At 32.1% G+C, this 17,586-nt stretch overlaps 1 protein-coding gene across 7 annotated transcripts in view; it reads right to left on the bottom strand.

The window, feature by feature from the left end:
- Positions 1–300: 300 nt before the first annotated feature.
- The window catches only part of LOC107443390 (uncharacterized), a 100,981-nt gene continuing 83,695 nt past the window's right edge, over positions 301–17,586 (bottom strand). For all 7 annotated transcript variants that reach the window (XM_087160753.1, XM_087160757.1, XM_087160756.1 and 4 more), the window contains 6 exons: positions 14,589–14,816; positions 13,195–13,422; positions 9,211–9,435; positions 7,437–7,679; positions 4,573–4,803; positions 301–550 (listed from right to left, as the gene is read on the bottom strand). In XM_087160753.1, the coding sequence (XP_087016879.1) occupies positions 432–550; positions 4,573–4,803; positions 7,437–7,679; positions 9,211–9,435; positions 13,195–13,422; positions 14,589–14,816 (1,274 nt within the window). In that variant the 3' untranslated portion in view covers positions 301–431. The remainder of the gene's footprint in view (positions 551–4,572; positions 4,804–7,436; positions 7,680–9,210; positions 9,436–13,194; positions 13,423–14,588; positions 14,817–17,586) is intronic.

Below are 17,586 nucleotides of genomic sequence, written 5' to 3'. Positions count from 1 at the left end.
ATCTGTCTCGAGTTTTGTTTCCTAAAAAGACGATTGTTCTTTTTGATGTATCGTTATACTCAAAGGTCTATCGAGAAAAATAACAATAAATAACAGGACAATTAACAATATTTTTTTTAAAAAAATAATTTTTAATGAAATATTGAAGAATTGAAATTTTTAAACTAAACCAATTATTATGCTAATATGAATTTTTATTGAATTCCTGTCGATTTTAGTAAGGACTTCATCAAGCATGAATTTTTGTTTTGGAAATTATGTACTAACTATAAGTGTATATAAATTAAAACCCATGAACCATTTCCTATTTGTTCATTAAATTATTTATTTAAATTCAAATACATAAAAAGATCATTTGATTAATCATCAATAGCAATAAATATTGAAATTAAAAAGAATAAAACATTTTGAGAATTTTTTAATTTGAAGTATTAAGATTTGGTAGAATTTCGCTTGAAAATGTTCAGAAAAAACTCTTTAAAAACTACACTTGAATCGTCCAGTTCATCAATAATACTGTCGATATCAGTAGATTCTTTTTTCACATCATCTAAATGAAACAAAAATCTAATTATACAAGAAAATTAACAATTTTTAAACCAACGATAAAAAATCAGAAGACAAACTTCGATATAAAATGCACTAAATGCAAATAAGTACAAATTTAATGGGCGATTTAAATTTGAATTTTGAAGTTTCGCCTGCCGTTTTATTTAAAGGCTCAAAAAAATTTCTTCCAATATTTGATCCAAGAGTTCGTTTGTCTTCTGGATTGGGTTCAAAATTACATGACTACGGAGTTGAACATTGATGGTATAAAAGCAATGAACAAAATTAACTAAGCTGCAAACTTTAAGGTTTTATAAGTTTTAGTAATAAAAAAATAATTTAATTTTATGCAAGCTAGAACGGTTCTGTTATCAGTTTTTTCCGAGTTTCAAACAGGCATGAATATTTTCAAAAACTGATCTTTATTTTAACAAATAGCGTAATTTTTACGATTGTCGGCATTCCTCAGCATTCGTTTTTTTGTGTCGACGATGTCGATCGACATTGTGCAAAGTTTGTAAATGCTGTGAGATATCAATCGACATTCCTCAACATTTTTTACAATATCGAACAGTATCGTTTTGCGATATTGAATATACATTATGAAAGGAATCCATTTTATACACCGAAGAGCCATTACATTCTGACCAACCTGCTAATAACATGTAGGACCACCTTTATCCCTCAAAGCCGCTAGTACCCACCGTGGCATTGATTCCACAAGGTGCCGATAGGTAGTCTGAGGTATCTGGTACCAAGCGCTCACCAACTGGTCCTGCAATTCCTTCACAATGAGAGGAGGTAGCGTGGCAGCACGAATTTGGTTTTCCAAGTAGGACCACAAATGTTCTATTGGATTAAGGTCGGGTGAATTTGGGGGCCAAGACATGACTTGAAAGTCACTGGAATGTTCCTCGAACCAATCCATGACGATTCGACCCTTATGACATGGTGCATTATCCTGTTGGTAAACACCATCCCCCGCAGGAAAAACTGTTGCCATGAATGGATGAACCAGGTCTGCAACTATGTTCAAGTAGCTTAGGTCATAACGTAATGGCTCTTCGGTGTATAGTACAATGGTTCGCAACGATATTGTACAATATTCGAAGATAAGTTCGTACGATATTGTTTTTGAGATATGTGCTACTTGGATCGTAAACCCAAAATTGGGTCTACTGTTCAGCGACGTTTTTTAAAAAGAAAATTTGTTGAGGCGCGTCATCTTCCATCCAAACGATGTCAATCAGCGCATAGTGTAGCTGCAATTCTTGTATGACGTAAATTAACAGCATGGCTACATAGCGTCAGCCTGTTACAAAGCATATGTTACAATCCCCGATGGTGGCGCTTAATCACAAAATTTTAGAACGCCAACTATTGTGCCTGAAATTGTGAGCCACTTTTTTATAGGTTTTCTTCGTTGAATATCTAGTGAACGTGATTCTATGATTTTTTTTAATTTATTTTTTTTTATTTTACTTTATTTATTTGACTTTATATACTTTATTTATCATGCACATTGACTCTATCTTTGCGCTTCATAGAGTCAATATTTTTTTTCATGTTCATGTGTTTTTTGGGTGTTCAATGCTTTCATCATCCATGTGATTCCTTGTTCATGTGTTTTTGGATGAGGGCAGAGTTGCTTTTTGTGAGTCGTGCATAGCGTACCAGATTTTGTGAGACACGTACCTTTTAACACTGTGTTTAAGGTTTTCGCATGCTCTGAATTTTTTGCAACGAAAAAAATGGGTGCCGCAAATTCGAAAATGTCGAGTCTCTGTACCTATAAAGCCGTAACCGTTGTCGTTTTTAGAATCTCAAGCTTATACCTCTGAATATACTACATCTGAAATTTCCTCATCTCAATAGGTTGAGCGGCCGCTGGAGGTCCATAAAAAGGGCAAAGGGTTTTTTATAACCACCCCATTCTCACAACTGTATTTCAATTTGAGTGGATTGACATTCAGTTGTAAGAATTTTTACAGTTTTTCTTTTCTTTTTCCTTTTTTTTCCTTTGTCAGCAGCGACCTTTGACCACAGACTGCACGACCATTGTAACTATTTTGAAAATTAGCGGGAAAAAATAAATCGATTTTCCGTAGAAAAATGAAACAAATCTTAAGGCTTGGTTTCTTAGGACACATCGGCGATGCAAAACGTTAGCTTGGAGGGAGCGCTTACCTCTGATTGGTCAATTTGTGCGTACAGCATACGTCATCGAACACTCAGCTTGAACGACAACTGCCGTCCGAATCAATTGTAGTTGGATTACATTAACGGTAGAAGCAATGGCGGACAACAGCCAACAGATTATTGAAATCTGCCAACATTTTGATTTCGTGGAGTAATTAATCTCCGAAATTTAAAAAATAACCTAATTTGTATATTGTAAGATATAAATCATACAAAGATTCCGGGCTTAAAACGATCTGTGGTCGAAGATTAAAAGGTCATTTTTTCCCCTCTTAAGCACTGGTCTACAATAACACATATAAAGTTGAAAACGAGCTACAGAATCAAAATAAATATTTGTTTATGTCATTCACGCATGCGCAATGCGAGATAATGTCTGAGGTGAAAAGACTGCTCACTCTGAGTTTACAAAACAGTTTCTTGTTGGGGTCAAGGCAGGGCTACAGAGAATAGAAGGGCTGCTTCACTCCTTTGAAGTAGCTCTAGCCGCGCCATTCCTCCGATTTTCTCTAGTGACGTCACTTTGGCGCAAAGCTCTCACTTTTACTACGCACTTTGCGTTGGGGCTTACTAGCTCTAACTAATATTGGAGCATTTCTTTTTGCGAGATATTCGAAGACATTTGTTATTTTCTATAATGACTTTCCTCAGTTTTTGCAGTGAATTTACAAAAATTTAAAACTATTATCGAAATGCTAGTTTGCGCGATTGCAACTTGAAAAGATTTTGATAGAAAAACAAAAGGAAAATATATAATTTTCCGCGTGTTCCCTAAAGTAAATGAACAACTATGAAAAGAATGGATTCCGAAATGACATAGTTAATATAAAATAGCTATACGTTTATTCTGTCGTTAAGAACTTTTATAAAAATTTATTATCTAAATAGAAACCGCCTCGTTACTTCATAAAGAAAGGCATGTGAAAAGAATTAAAAAATGGATAAAATCAAAGAAAATTAAAATGTAAGTAAAAAGTATAAATAAAATATATAGTTGAAATTCTACTAATTTCATAACATATTTTTTAATGTAGTTATTTTAAATATTTATGATTTTTTTAAAAATTATATTCTCTTCAATTTAAATATCTATAAATTATATCATCGTAAATTTAAATGTCTATAAGCAATTGTAAAATTTCTAATGTCATTATGCACCTAAATTATTATTTTGTTTCAGTAATTAGCGGTTAAGGTAGATGTTTCCTAATGATTAAGTATGAACAAATTGCTATTAACGGCATATTTTAAGATCAGGAATTCTAAATTTAACTCAACTTATTGTTATAAAAGAATATGTAGATAAAAAAAGTGTCGATATATTCTTTCATTTTTCTTAATAATTAAAGTTAAAACTGGACTTTTTAAAATAAAGTATTTATAGTGTCATTTTCGCAAACTAGTAAAACATTTTTATAAGTTTAAAATGGTATTTTTTTTAATATAATGGGCAAGAAAGTTTTTTTGAACTATGTTTATGATCGGAAATAATGTGTTAATTACGTAAAGTTTGAAAGCTAATAACCAGAAAAAGTCTAACTTATTTTTACAAAGAGAAAGATGCAAAGTTATCATAATATCTCTGCTTACGATCTCCGAGATCTGTGGACACAGTGACGTCATGAAGAGGGAAATCGTAGCTTCAGCTCTAAGAGCGGAGTGAACTAGCCCTTCTATTTTCTTTAGCCCTGGGGTCAGGGTAGGTCAACTTTCAGCTGAAGTCCAGAGAAGGCCTTGTCTTAAGAAACCAGGCCTTTACATCCATTTTACTTGAATATTTTTGTGACTCGCGGTTTTATTAAAATTATGCAACACTTTATTTACCACACTTATCTTCATCACTTCCATCTGAACAGTCCCTCTGACGATTGCAAAGAAATCTTTTCGGAAGGCATTTATTTTCATCGCATCTAAAATGAGTTTCCTCGTCGCACTCAGAAGCTTCGCAGTTTTCTTCATCATTTCCGTTCGTGCAATCCTTCCGTCCGTTACATCTATATTTTTGAGGAAAACATTCTTTGTTGCCGCAATAAAATCCTCCACATTTGGATTCGGCTGGAGAAAAAAAACACACATAGATAAATTTATTATACTACTTAGATAGCTATATAAGCTTTCTTTTCACTCCACAAAAACCTTTTAATGTAAACTTAAGAAGGTTTGTAATACGGTTTACGTGTAAACCTTTTAATCTTAAAATAAGATCTGTGACAATCTGCTCTATTCCACGCACATTACTCGAATCCAAAACCTTGGGAAACAACCTTTTACATAAAAACCTTAAATCGAGATAGACTTAGTGTTTTAAACAGCGATTTTTTTTAAATAAAGCTTGTCTCAAGGTGAAAATAATCTTAAATCTTGGTAATTATAATGTTTCTTTTCGCAAAGTCTTGCATGCTTAGGTAAAATCCACCTTGTCACGATATTTTAATGGACAATGCAATTTGATTTTATAGCTAGTGTGACGTCATTTAAAACGTCACTAAGAATCTTAAGTGACAACACTGTTTAAAAAGTGCTTTAAAAAATACTTTTTATTCCTTTAAGGATGAAAGGTTTGAAAGTGCAATATTTTTGCTTTATTGAAAAAAGGTTTAACATTCATGTGACAATAAAAAGAAAATTCCGACACATTGTTGCCGTAAGGATACATACTTTCTGTGTTAGAGTTCACTATTTTATGAACTTAAAATGATTCAGCAAACTGTATTCTTAAATGCTTTATTATTTTACTGATTTCTCAACATTTTAAAGATTTTTTTGTTTTATGTAGATGGTGAAACTAAGCTACACCATCTGGGATATGAACTAACATAAGCTTAAAATGATCTGTTAAAGTATTATTGCACGTGGAATCAGGGTCCGGTTCATTCAATCGACATCGACAAGCCTCTTCATCGCCATCACTTCGTCTACGGATAATTTCATCGACAAGATCATTTCGTTGACAAGGCCGTTACGTCATCTGCCTTTTTTCACAATTTAATGTATTTTTAAGTGTCTAATTTTTTTTAAAGCTTTACCTAAAGCAAACTTTGTATCCTTTACGACTGTTATCAGAAAATACTTTCTTTGAGATTTGTAATTACTTACTCCTTTTTATTATACTACGTTACGTTGCAAAAACTGAGCCTTTATTTAATCGGTGCTTTAGTGGTATTTTATTCGAATTTCCTTACAAGACTGTTTGTTTATGTTTAGCTTTTGAAGATTATAGATAATATATTATAGATTAGCACCGCAAAGCAATTACTGCAAAAGATTCTTGATATAGCAAGTAATGGAAGAAAGAAAGGAATTTTTCATTTTTCGGTAGTTTTTCTTTTCAGCGAATTACTGAATCCGATATTACTTGATATTGAAATAATTTTAAAACTAAAAATTGATTTTAATTTCATTTCTTTATTTTTTTTTTTAAGTAAATTGATAGTTGGTTAGGAGAATTTAACAGAGATCGATACATGTATCAACAGTTGCTTTTTTTAATTCCTTAATTGCAATTGCGCAAGGATTGTCCTCACATTATTACTAAGCATAATTATTTGACCGTTTTCAACAACCTATTGTGAATCTAGCCAGATATTTACAATCAAACGATAATTAGAATTCACTTTGTGTGATGTTAACAATCAAACGATATTTAGGATCCACAATGTGTGACGTTCACAATCAAACGATAATTAGAATCCACATTGTGTGATGTTAACAATCAAACGATATTTAGGATCCACAATGTGTGACGTTCGCAATCAAGCGATAATTAGAATCCACATTGTGTGATGTTAACAATCAAACGATATTTAGGATCCACAATATGTGACGTTCGCAATCAAACGATAATTAGAATCCACATTGTGTGATGTTAACAATCAAACGATATTTAAGATCCACAATGTGTGACGTTCACAATCAAACGATAATTAGAATCCACATTGTGTGACGTTCACAATCAAACGATATTTAGGATCCACAATGTGTGACGATAACAGTCAAACTATATTTAAAATCCGCAATGTGTGACGTTAACAACCAAACGGTTCCACACTGTTCGGTAGTAATCACAACCTATTTAAAAGCAAAGTATTTTTACTAATGAAGAGGAAACTTCATGGCAAATTCTCTCACCTCTGCGTAAGTATTTTAAAGTTAAAAATAACTTGTAGTAGACCATGGAATTTCATATTCTGAAGATCCGCCGGGGACAGGTCGTAAAAACACCTAGTAGACCACCGAAGTCAAGCATCACTGGCTGCGGGAGAGTGACCACAGCTGCGCAGGGACAGAGGGTGCACGGTATAGGTGCTCGTTCAACTGTTCTGCAGTAAAGTGCTCGACTTCACTTGCGGGTCGTCGGATACCAAAGCAGGGTAGTCATTCTCACTGCAGAGGTTCAAAATTGCGATGGCATGTCTTCTGATTATCCTCATGGATGCTCCCCAGACCGTCGCCAATACCTCATTGTGCAGCTCTAGTGCGACGTAAATAAAGTATATATCTACCTATCTATCAAAAATGCTGATTTTTTTTCAGACTGTCTGAATACAAATAAACTATTGCAAGATTACGCTGAACTCACTTTTTTTCCGAACTTTAAAATACCAATTGGAGGTGAAACAGAATTCGTCATGAAAAGTTTCTCCCATGCTATAGGATCCTCGCGAAAAACGATTAAAAATAAAACTTACAGCAAATTTTTTCATCAGTCCTATCGTAGCAATCAAAACTACCGTCACAAATTTTCTCTTTTGGGATGCAGAGTCCAGACCTGCATTGGTATTCCCCATCCTCACAATAACTGGGTGGGCAGCCATCTTCGTCTTCCCCTTCAGAGCAATCCTCTATACCATCGCAAACCCAATACCATGAAATGCATGTACCATTGTTACATCTGAATTGTTGGGGTGAGCATTCTTCCGATGGATTGAAATCTGAAACAGAAAAAGGCTTCGCATAGTGTAAAGAATTATTGGTCCATGTAGTTATCGAGCTCTTATATCTGAATGTAGTTAGAAAATTACGATATGCGGAGCTTTGTTTAATTTTCTGATTAGTTAGTTAACTGCTAAAATTTACCGAAAAGAAACGAAATAAGCATTCTCATCAAAAATACCTATCAGTATTGAACTGCATGTGTTGACAGAAATGTATCAATCCTCTATTTTTACACATGTCTGATATGCTCAAAACAATTTGCCATTGAAAAGCATCCCTCGTTAAACCGGGCGTTTCCAACTTACATGAGGCCGGGGTCCGCAATTAAAAACACCAGCGAAACGGCGGGTCGTAACTTTATCAAATTTTTATATAGGTCTCTTTTACGTTTGAAAAAACATTAAATATAACTGTCGGAATTTTATGAAGTTGTTCAAAGCAAGCGTATTGCATTACTTATTAAAATATGAAGTAGATTTTTAAAAATATTTTATTGCATATTAAACAATTTTTGCTACAATAACTTCAATGTGCACCCATGTCTAAGCAATTAATGTACAACAGATTTCAAATTGTAAAGATATAAAGCTTAAAATTAAAACCCATATTGATTTAAGAAATATATATAAACATATATATATATATATATATATATATATATATATATATATATATATATATATATATATATATATATATATATATATATATATATATATATATATATATATATATATATATATATATATATATATATATATATGTATATATATATTTCCACACCACCCTCATATTTTGAGGAAGCCGTTTTTTAATCCAATTCCATTGCTTAAAATATCATCTGAACAAATATTTTTGACAAAGTGTAGCCCTTTTCTTAAGACCTGTTTGGACGACCCTAGTTCTTGGACAAAGATTGATTGATATTGATGGAAACTTGTTTTTGCCTTGAGCTTGGTATGCGTAAATGATCATTCAAGTACTTGGACGGCAATTGAACATGTTCTACTTTCCATTCATCCAAGTTTGTTTTTTCTTCCTTAACCAATCAGCGTCTTAGGTTTTGTGACGTCAACAAGCAGGAATCAGTTTATTTCATTTCGTTATCTGCTCTCATATATTTTAGTCCAAATAAAATGATCTGTTCCGGTTTATTTGTGATATTATGATTTTATTTGAATTTATTCTGTAATTTCAAACTTATGTAAGTATTATTTTATACTGTTTAATATGAACAATGCACATGCGCAAGTTTTTCTGTCTACAATGTGGACGCGCAAGTTTTTCTGTCTACAATGTGGACGCGCAAGTTTTTCTGTCTACCAATCTGTGACATTCTAGAACTTGGATAGTGTCGACGAATCATCCGATTTCTTGGACAGAGAAATCTTTCCGATTTCTCGGGTTCAAGAACTTAGACCGTGTAAACAGGCCTTTAGTTCGCGAAAAACCAATTCATAAGATCAAAAGTTATTAATACTTTTTTTCTTTATTTTGCAATTTGTAAATTTTAAAAATGTTACTCACCACAGTCTTTCTCATCGGAACTATCGGGACAGTGTCGAAATCCGTCACAGAGGAAGTGTTTATGGATACATATAATACCACACTGAAAATTATATTTTTCAGAGCACCAAGGAGTACAACCTTCTTCGTCAGAGCCATCAACGCAATCTTCTCTGTAATTGCATTTCTGAAAAGAACGTAAGCATACTCCATCTCCACAGAAAAAACCTTGACAGGATGATGCAGCTAAATGTAATGAAACAAATAAATTATAACTTTCTTAAAAAATGCAGAGACACTAAGAAATGTGGCTCAACATTCTGTTTATTAAAATTGGTTGTTGTTGTTGTTGCGTTGTTGTGGTTTATCCTCCAATGCCTGACGAAGGCAGACAATGTCCATCAGACAGTTGACCTTAAGGAAATCGAGGCCCAGAAGGGGAGATAAGTATATGTCCTCTCTGGAAAGTCCCTAACAGTTCAGGATGTGTTCGGGAGAAGCCTGCTCAGTTTATCATTTAGAGCAGACCTCGAAGATTCACCTGCATTCGAAAAACGGGAGACTTTTTGTGTCACCGCTTGCTAATCTGGAAATTGCGGTTTTAGAAGCTCTGTCACAATTGATGTCAAGGAGGAATCTTCCACCCCTACGAAATAACAGAATTAACCATGGATTTAAAATTGGATTAGGGTTCAAAAAGGTTTTCGATAACCGCTTAAACCTATCCACTCAAATTTTGTATTTTGCCTAATAAAATTACATACTTTAAAATGATGAGAAAAATTGTACAAATTACAATTCAAAATTTTTTCGACTATTTATTTAATAAAGCAATAAAAAAAATCTTTACTACAATTCATTTTGCATGGAATTATCTTTGGATAAACGAATTTTATAACTGTGAGCAAATATTTTTCAATTCAGTCAAAAAGTTCTCGAGATATGGCGAAATACAAGCAAAAGAGAATTAACATGAAGGGATCCGAACTATAATAGGTCTCCAGATCAAACTATCGGAACCATATTTCCCATATTGCATCTACCCCCTATAATGTGGGGGTCAAAAATCCAAATCCGTTGAAAAAAAAGGTATGTTTATACAAAACAAAGTACGTTTTTGTGTCTGATTTTAACTTAAAAATAAATTAGCATATCTAATATCACCCCGTACAGCCATTAAGATTGAGTTCTAGAACGTAAGGATTCGATCAATAGATCTTAAGTTATTCAGGGTAATCCATTTTTTTTTCGTGAAATGTACATTTTAGACGTAACAATACTTTGATTTATATTTCACTTTATTTAATTGGTAAACATAATGATTTGATTTACATACAATTAGTTTAACTCAAGCATGGAAATTAAATCTGGAACAACAAATTCATGGAATCTCCCTACATTCGCAATTGTTAATTCACAACACTTACTTATTAACCGCTTCCCTGATGTTTGTATATATATTGCAAATATTTATTATCCCGAGAATATTCGGGAGAATTTGTAAGTATGTTTTTGTTTTAACACGCTTTTACTCGGCCAAAGAAGAAAAAAATCTGCTGTGATTGCCAAGTTTTGTTTGCGAGTTTTGCTATTCGATTGCGGGACTGATCACGTGTTTTGTACAGTTGTATATATGATGGTTGTTGAATACACACAAGTTGTTGAATACTTACAGGTTGTTGAATACTTGCATAAGGAAAAAGATCAAAATATGGCATATCACTTCACTGGGGTCTCGAAAGTATCACTTTGTGTTGTCCCTCGTTTTAAAAACTGTCACTAATATTTAACTTTTTTCTCTTGCCCGAGATAATTCGGGATGGTGAACTGGTGGCAAATTAAATGTGTTATACAAATAAAAAAATGAAAATTTCAACTTAAAACTTGCGTATTACGTTTTGCTTTAGTTCCTTGTATTCATTAATGGCTAAAAAAATATGTTTTAAAATAAAGTTTTAAATATCTGCAGCAAATAATTCCCAATTCTAAATTTCATTGCTAGGAGACGCTGTATTTTTAAAGCCCGTAATACTGAAGTAAAATAATAAAGTATGTAAAAATCGAAGAAAAAGATCAGAGAATGACAAAGAAAAAAACCACCTAGTAACAAAGTAAGTAAAAATGGATGAAGTATACCAGGAACGGGGAAAAAAATTATGTTTAATCTATGAGCATAAACAGCATAAGCATAGATCTTAAAATTTCTCTATGAACACAATGTTAAAATAGAGAGTCATAAAATCACAACAGTGACAGAATTGAAAGATGTAATGCTATATATATATATATATATATATATATATATATATATATATATATATATATATATATATATATATATATATATATATATATATATATATATATATATATATATATATATATATATATATATATATATATATATATATATATATATATATATATATATATATATATATATATATATATATATATATATAAAGAAAAAAAACACATATATATATATATATATATATATATATATATATATATAAAGAAAAAAACACATATATATATATATATATCTGTGTGTGTGTGTGTGTATAGCATTTTAGGACAGATTCGTTGATTCTGTTTTCTTCTTTACAAATTTAGAAGGAAAAAAAAAGTTTACTACATAGCTTTCTGGCGCTTTTTTGTGTTTCGTATGAATCAGTGCATAGCATAAAACAAAACCATTGAATTAACAACATTCCTCAGTTATTATTTAATTTGGAATATTTCTCGATATCGCTAGTTTTTCATATCACTAAGCCAATTATAATAATAATAAATGGTAATTTCGAAATAGGAAGCAGTTTCAAATATCCGTTTTGATCAAGAGCATACTCAAGTTAATTATAACGGACGTAATTAAAATACTAAAAGTTCTTATCGCATTTTAATTTCTCTATTTCCTCATTTAATGGGGGGGGGATAAAGACTTTCATTAGGTCAATTATAAACTAACATGATAATTTTTAGCGCCAAATTAAAAAGGTTTATTGCTAATGCGACATCAAATGCTTCAGAAACTCATATCTTCAAAGACGAAACAAAATAACTCAAATTCCTATAACGCCTTTGACAAACAACAGAAGCAACCTTGACTCGCCTTCTAAATGTACCCTCAAAAAATTGGTTCACTGTAAAATCTTAAGCTTTTTGATTTTCTTTTTTCTAATTCAAGAAATAGTTCATCTTGTTACGATTAACAAATTAAGAAAATGTTCTTACAATTGATTATAATAATTATATATTTATACACGAAATGATCCTTTTTTTTTCCTTGAAAAGTATCGAATTTCAAGGCGAAAAACAAAGATGGATTCGAAGTTACTCTGGTCACAAAAAGCATGTAACCTTATGGCAACATTCTGTCGAGATTTTTTTTTATTGTAACGGAAATATCTATACTGAAAATACTTTTTTCAATGAAGCAAAAATATTGCAGCTTCAAACCTCATCCAAAAAGGTTTAAAAATTATTTTTCAAAGCTTTTTTAAAAGTATTGTCACTTATATCTAAAATGATATCTTAGCTGACGTCACACTAGCGATAGGATAAAATTGCATTGTCCATTAAAATTTCAAGACGAGCGGGATTTTAGCTGAGCATACCAGACTTTGCGAAAAGAAACCTTATAATTACCTGGATTTAAGATTATTTTCACCTTGAGACTAGCTTTATTGAAGGATATTTTCACGCTAAGACAACCTCGATTTAAGGTTTTCATATAGAAGGTTGTTTTCCGAGGTTTTGGATTAGGGTAATGGGTGTCGAATAGAGCAGGTGTTGACAGATCTCGTTTTAATGTTCAAAGGCTTGCACATAAAACGCAATACAAACCATTTTATGTTTACAATAAACGGGTTTTGCTGAATTTATTACGGGTCAGCGAAAAAAATAACTTTTTTTTGCTATCTCGGTCTGGGGAGTTGGGGAGCGCAGCAAGCAGATTCGGAGCTTCCAAATATTTTAAAATACAGATAAAGTTTTATATACTGCAATTTGATTCGTCACTCTTATCTCTACAGTCACTCAATCCATCACATGAGTCTGATTTCAGGATGCATTGCCCGCTTCTACATCGAAATTCAGTTTCTGAGTTACATACTCTGGCATGGCAATCACGTTCGTCACTGTTATCATCGCAATCTTTGTCTCCATCGCAAACATCAAATTTATCAATACAATTTCCATCATCACACTGAAATTGGAATGGACAAGCAGCTGTAACAAAAAAGATATATTCTTTAAAATAAATATCGAAATCAGTTACAAATATGTTGGCTAATAATAGGTAAGAGAACCAAAACTTTGATTTTCTTATAGCATTCTATGATTTTTCTATATTTTTATTTTCGCTGGAAGTAAAATAGTTAACTTGCTTCTCTTTTCTTAAAGTTTAATTTCTTATTTTCCCTTTCCACCCAGAAAGAATGTAACCTTACGTCAATCTTGTGTTGGAGTTTTCTTTTTTCTGTCACGAAAATGTTTGCACTAAAAACCTTTTTTCAATAAAGAAAAATATTGCAGTATCAAACCTTTCATCCAAAAAGGATTAAAAATTATTTTTTAAAGCTTTTTTAAAAAGTATTGTTACTGAAGGTCCTTAATGACGTCACACTAGCGATAGAATCAGATTGCTTTGTCCATTAAAATTTCAAGACAATGTGGATTTTAGATAAGCATGCCAAACTTTAAGAAAAGAAATCTTATAAATACCTATATATAAGATTATTGTCACCTTGAGGCTAGCTTTGTTGAAGGATTTTTTTTCACGCTGAGACAACTTTGATTTAATGTTTTTATATATAAGGTTGTTTTCAAGGTTTCGGATTAGCAGTGTTACCCAAACTTGTGAATTTTGTGCACCCTTTCTAAATTATTCGTAACGCTGTGTACCACTAATGAAAATATGGATCTATTTTTTGCTATAAAAAATTCGAAAAAATGTTAAAAATCACGACTGTATGTTGGCACGACAATTATTGAAAGTTGATTGAATAGCCAAGAGAAAACTACGTAATCGTAAATTTCCATGGCTAGTATTGTTTTTAAATAAAAAATTTTGAAATTCTTATTTGTTGCGAGATATTTCGCATAAGAACATGTACACCCACTAAACCGTTCCCGTACCCCTGGCGGTATGCTAACCACACTTTGGGAAACACTGGATTAGGATAATGTGCGCAAAATAGAGAAGATGGTCACAGATCTCATTTTAAGGTTAGAAAGCTTACACGTAAACCGCATTACAAACTTTTTTAGGTTTACAATAAAAAGGTTTTGGTGAGTTAAACTAAACCTTTTTTTGCTATCTGGGGACTTGGAGAGCGAAGCGAGCAGTTACTGAGCATCCAAATATTTTAAACTAAAGATAAAGTTTTATTTACTGCAATTCGATTCGTCACTGCCATCTGCACAGTCGGAATATCCATCACATGATTCTGATTTCCAGACGCATTCCCCGCTTTGACATCGAAATTCAGTTTCTGAGTCACATACTCTGGCAGGGCAATCACGTTCGTCACTGTTATCTTTGCAATCTTTGTATCCGTTGCAAACACGCCATTCTTCAATACAATTTCCATTGTCGCACTGAAATTTGAAGGGACAATAAGCTGTAAGAAGAAAAAAAAAATTCTTTAAAACAAATATCTATTCCAGTTACAAAAGTGTATGCTAATAATAAGTAAGAGAACCAAAACTTTTGAATTTCTTTTAAATAATATTCTATGATTTATTATTATTTTTTTTATTTTTTTTCGCTGGAAGTAAAACAGAAAGCTTGATTTTTCTTTCCGTATAAATCGTTTTCTTTTTTTTTCCTTCTCATTCATAACATAAACTATAAACCTTCGATCTCAATTCCTTGGGTAAAAAAAAAAAAGGTTTTCATATTATTTTTGTATGAAATTGTACTAAGTTCATTTCGTGCAAAAAACATTTTTTACCAATATCTAGTTATTTCACATGTCAAAAAAAATTACTTTGAAAAATGACACTTTGACGTTATTTTACACATTTTCAACTCTCGTTACTTCCTTAATTATTGATCAATTTTCCCGTTTATATAGTTAGGAAATTTCATGTATCATATATTTTGTATAAACTTTCTTTTCTGTATCCAATGATTTCTGTAGTATTGTAGGATAACTACCACTACAAAAATACAATTCCAATTCATTAGTATCTAATACACGCTAACTCGATTCTAAGATGGGTTACCTTTTCATAGATGAAGGTTAACATTGTCGATATCTTCAACCTCCACATTAATGACCTTCGGACGTGATGTGAAGACGCTTACCTAATCAGAAACTCCCACTTCGATCAGAACACGTCTACTTCGATGGATGGTCCCTTTTGAACAATTGACTTGCATTTTGTGACTGCGACATTATCAACCTCTTCTCGCTGTTGCTACTCAGTGTCGATCGCACGCAACATCGGCCTGCATACACTCGACTGCTAATGGCAACACAGAAGCAACCACGACCGCGCACTTAATACAGCTCTCACGATCAGCAAAATGAACGGTGACCTTAATACATCTCTACCGGCTTCTCACAAAACATTAATGAATCAACAAGAGGTGTCTGTTCATCGAATTCTATCACAGATACAATTCTGGTGAGGGAGTACTGTTGTGTATCTACCACTACAGAAATACAATTCCAATTCATTAGTATATTAAACATGTTAACTCGATTCTATGATGGGGTACCTTTTAATTGATGATGGTTAACATTGTCAATATCTACTAAGGCCGCAGGATCTTTATATACTGAAATAAGATGGGACCTTAACTTACTTAAAGAAGGGAATACGCACACGGCTAATCCAACTCCTCCTATAACTGAAAGCCTCCACACGGTTTTTTGTAGATAGCCCGATTAGACCACTATAAGGGTAAATATGTTTACAAACGAAGCATTTAATAGAAAATCTGCTAAAAATATGATAGTGGTAGAAAATATATGACTAAAAATTTGTTTTATTTATGAATATGATTTGTTTGACTTATTAACTAGTCAACCACTACATATGCAATTATCAAATATATATGATAAATTTCCCTCAATTACTTTTAAAAAAGAATTTAGTTTCATGCGCACAACTGATTCACTTTTTAAATAGTCTGCGCGGACTACTTATAAAAAACTTTGTGGGGGCTTTCAGATGTAGGAGGGGATGGCTAAACTCGCCTCCGTGAGGATTTTTAATGTCAAATTCCATTTCCCCTTTAACGCAGAATTCTTATAAGAAAATATTTTTCATTATTTTGTATTAATTTTGGTCAAAATAATTGAAAAATGTTAAATTTAGCATTTTGATAATTTATAGTTATGAAATACAGAATAAAACACCGGTGTATTTTTCCGAGTATTCTAACCGGTGTATTTTTCTGAGAATTTTTTAAACACAGCTCACGTCCTATAATTTTTCAAATTTGCACTTATTTGCTATTAAATGACTCTGAAAGAAATAGTTATTCAACATAAAAATTTCTTTACTTTCAAAAAATCATTTATTTATAAATAATTGAAGACGAATAGAAAAAAAATTGAATACTTCTTTTTTTGTATTTTATATTTTAGTACAAATATAATTTCAATAATCAAATGGATTTTTTTAGTAATTGATTGATAAGTGAGAAATATCCAAATATATTTTTGTTTGTCATTAGAGCGTTAGAAAAAAATATGTATCTATAAATGAGGGTCACCGGTATTCGATCTTCATCACTGCTCTACCAAATCTAAAACTATTTAATTTTCGTTTCTATTTTTCATCCACCGTCCAAACTGACATATAAATGTGACTGTAAAAGCATTAAGAGCAGCACTCTAGCTCATTAGCAAAAACTTTAGTGCGAGTCCTGCCGGCATAGTCGTTTAAATAATATCAGTACTTTCCTTCTTAAAAATTATTTTTTAAGGCTTTTTAAAAAGTATTGTTGTTTAGGGCCCTAATGACATTTTAGCTGACGTCACACTAGCGATAGGATCAAATTTCTTTGTTCATTAAAGTTTCATGACAAGGTGAATTTTAGCTGAGCATACAAGCTTTAGTGAAAAGAAATCTTATAATGACCTTGATTAATGATTATTTTAACCAGGTCTGCAACTATGTTCAAGTAGCTAAGGTCATAACGTAATGGCTCTTCGGTGTATAGTACAATGGTTCACAACGATATTGTATAATATTCGAAGATAAGTTCGTACGATATTGTTTTTGAGATATGTGCTACTTGGATCGTAAACCCAAAATTGGGTCTACTGTTCAGCGACGTTTTTTAAAAATAAAATTTGTTGAGGCGCCTCATCGTCCATCCAAACGATGTCAATCAGCGCATAGTGTAGCAGCAATTCTGGTATGACGTAAATT

Source organism: Parasteatoda tepidariorum, chromosome 4 (genome assembly GCF_982258835.1).
Source record: "Parasteatoda tepidariorum strain Cologne lab strain chromosome 4, Ptep-v5.0, whole genome shotgun sequence".
Lineage (NCBI taxonomy): Eukaryota > Metazoa > Arthropoda > Arachnida > Araneae > Theridiidae > Parasteatoda > Parasteatoda tepidariorum.
This window is presented reverse-complemented; position numbering and strand designations above follow the sequence as displayed.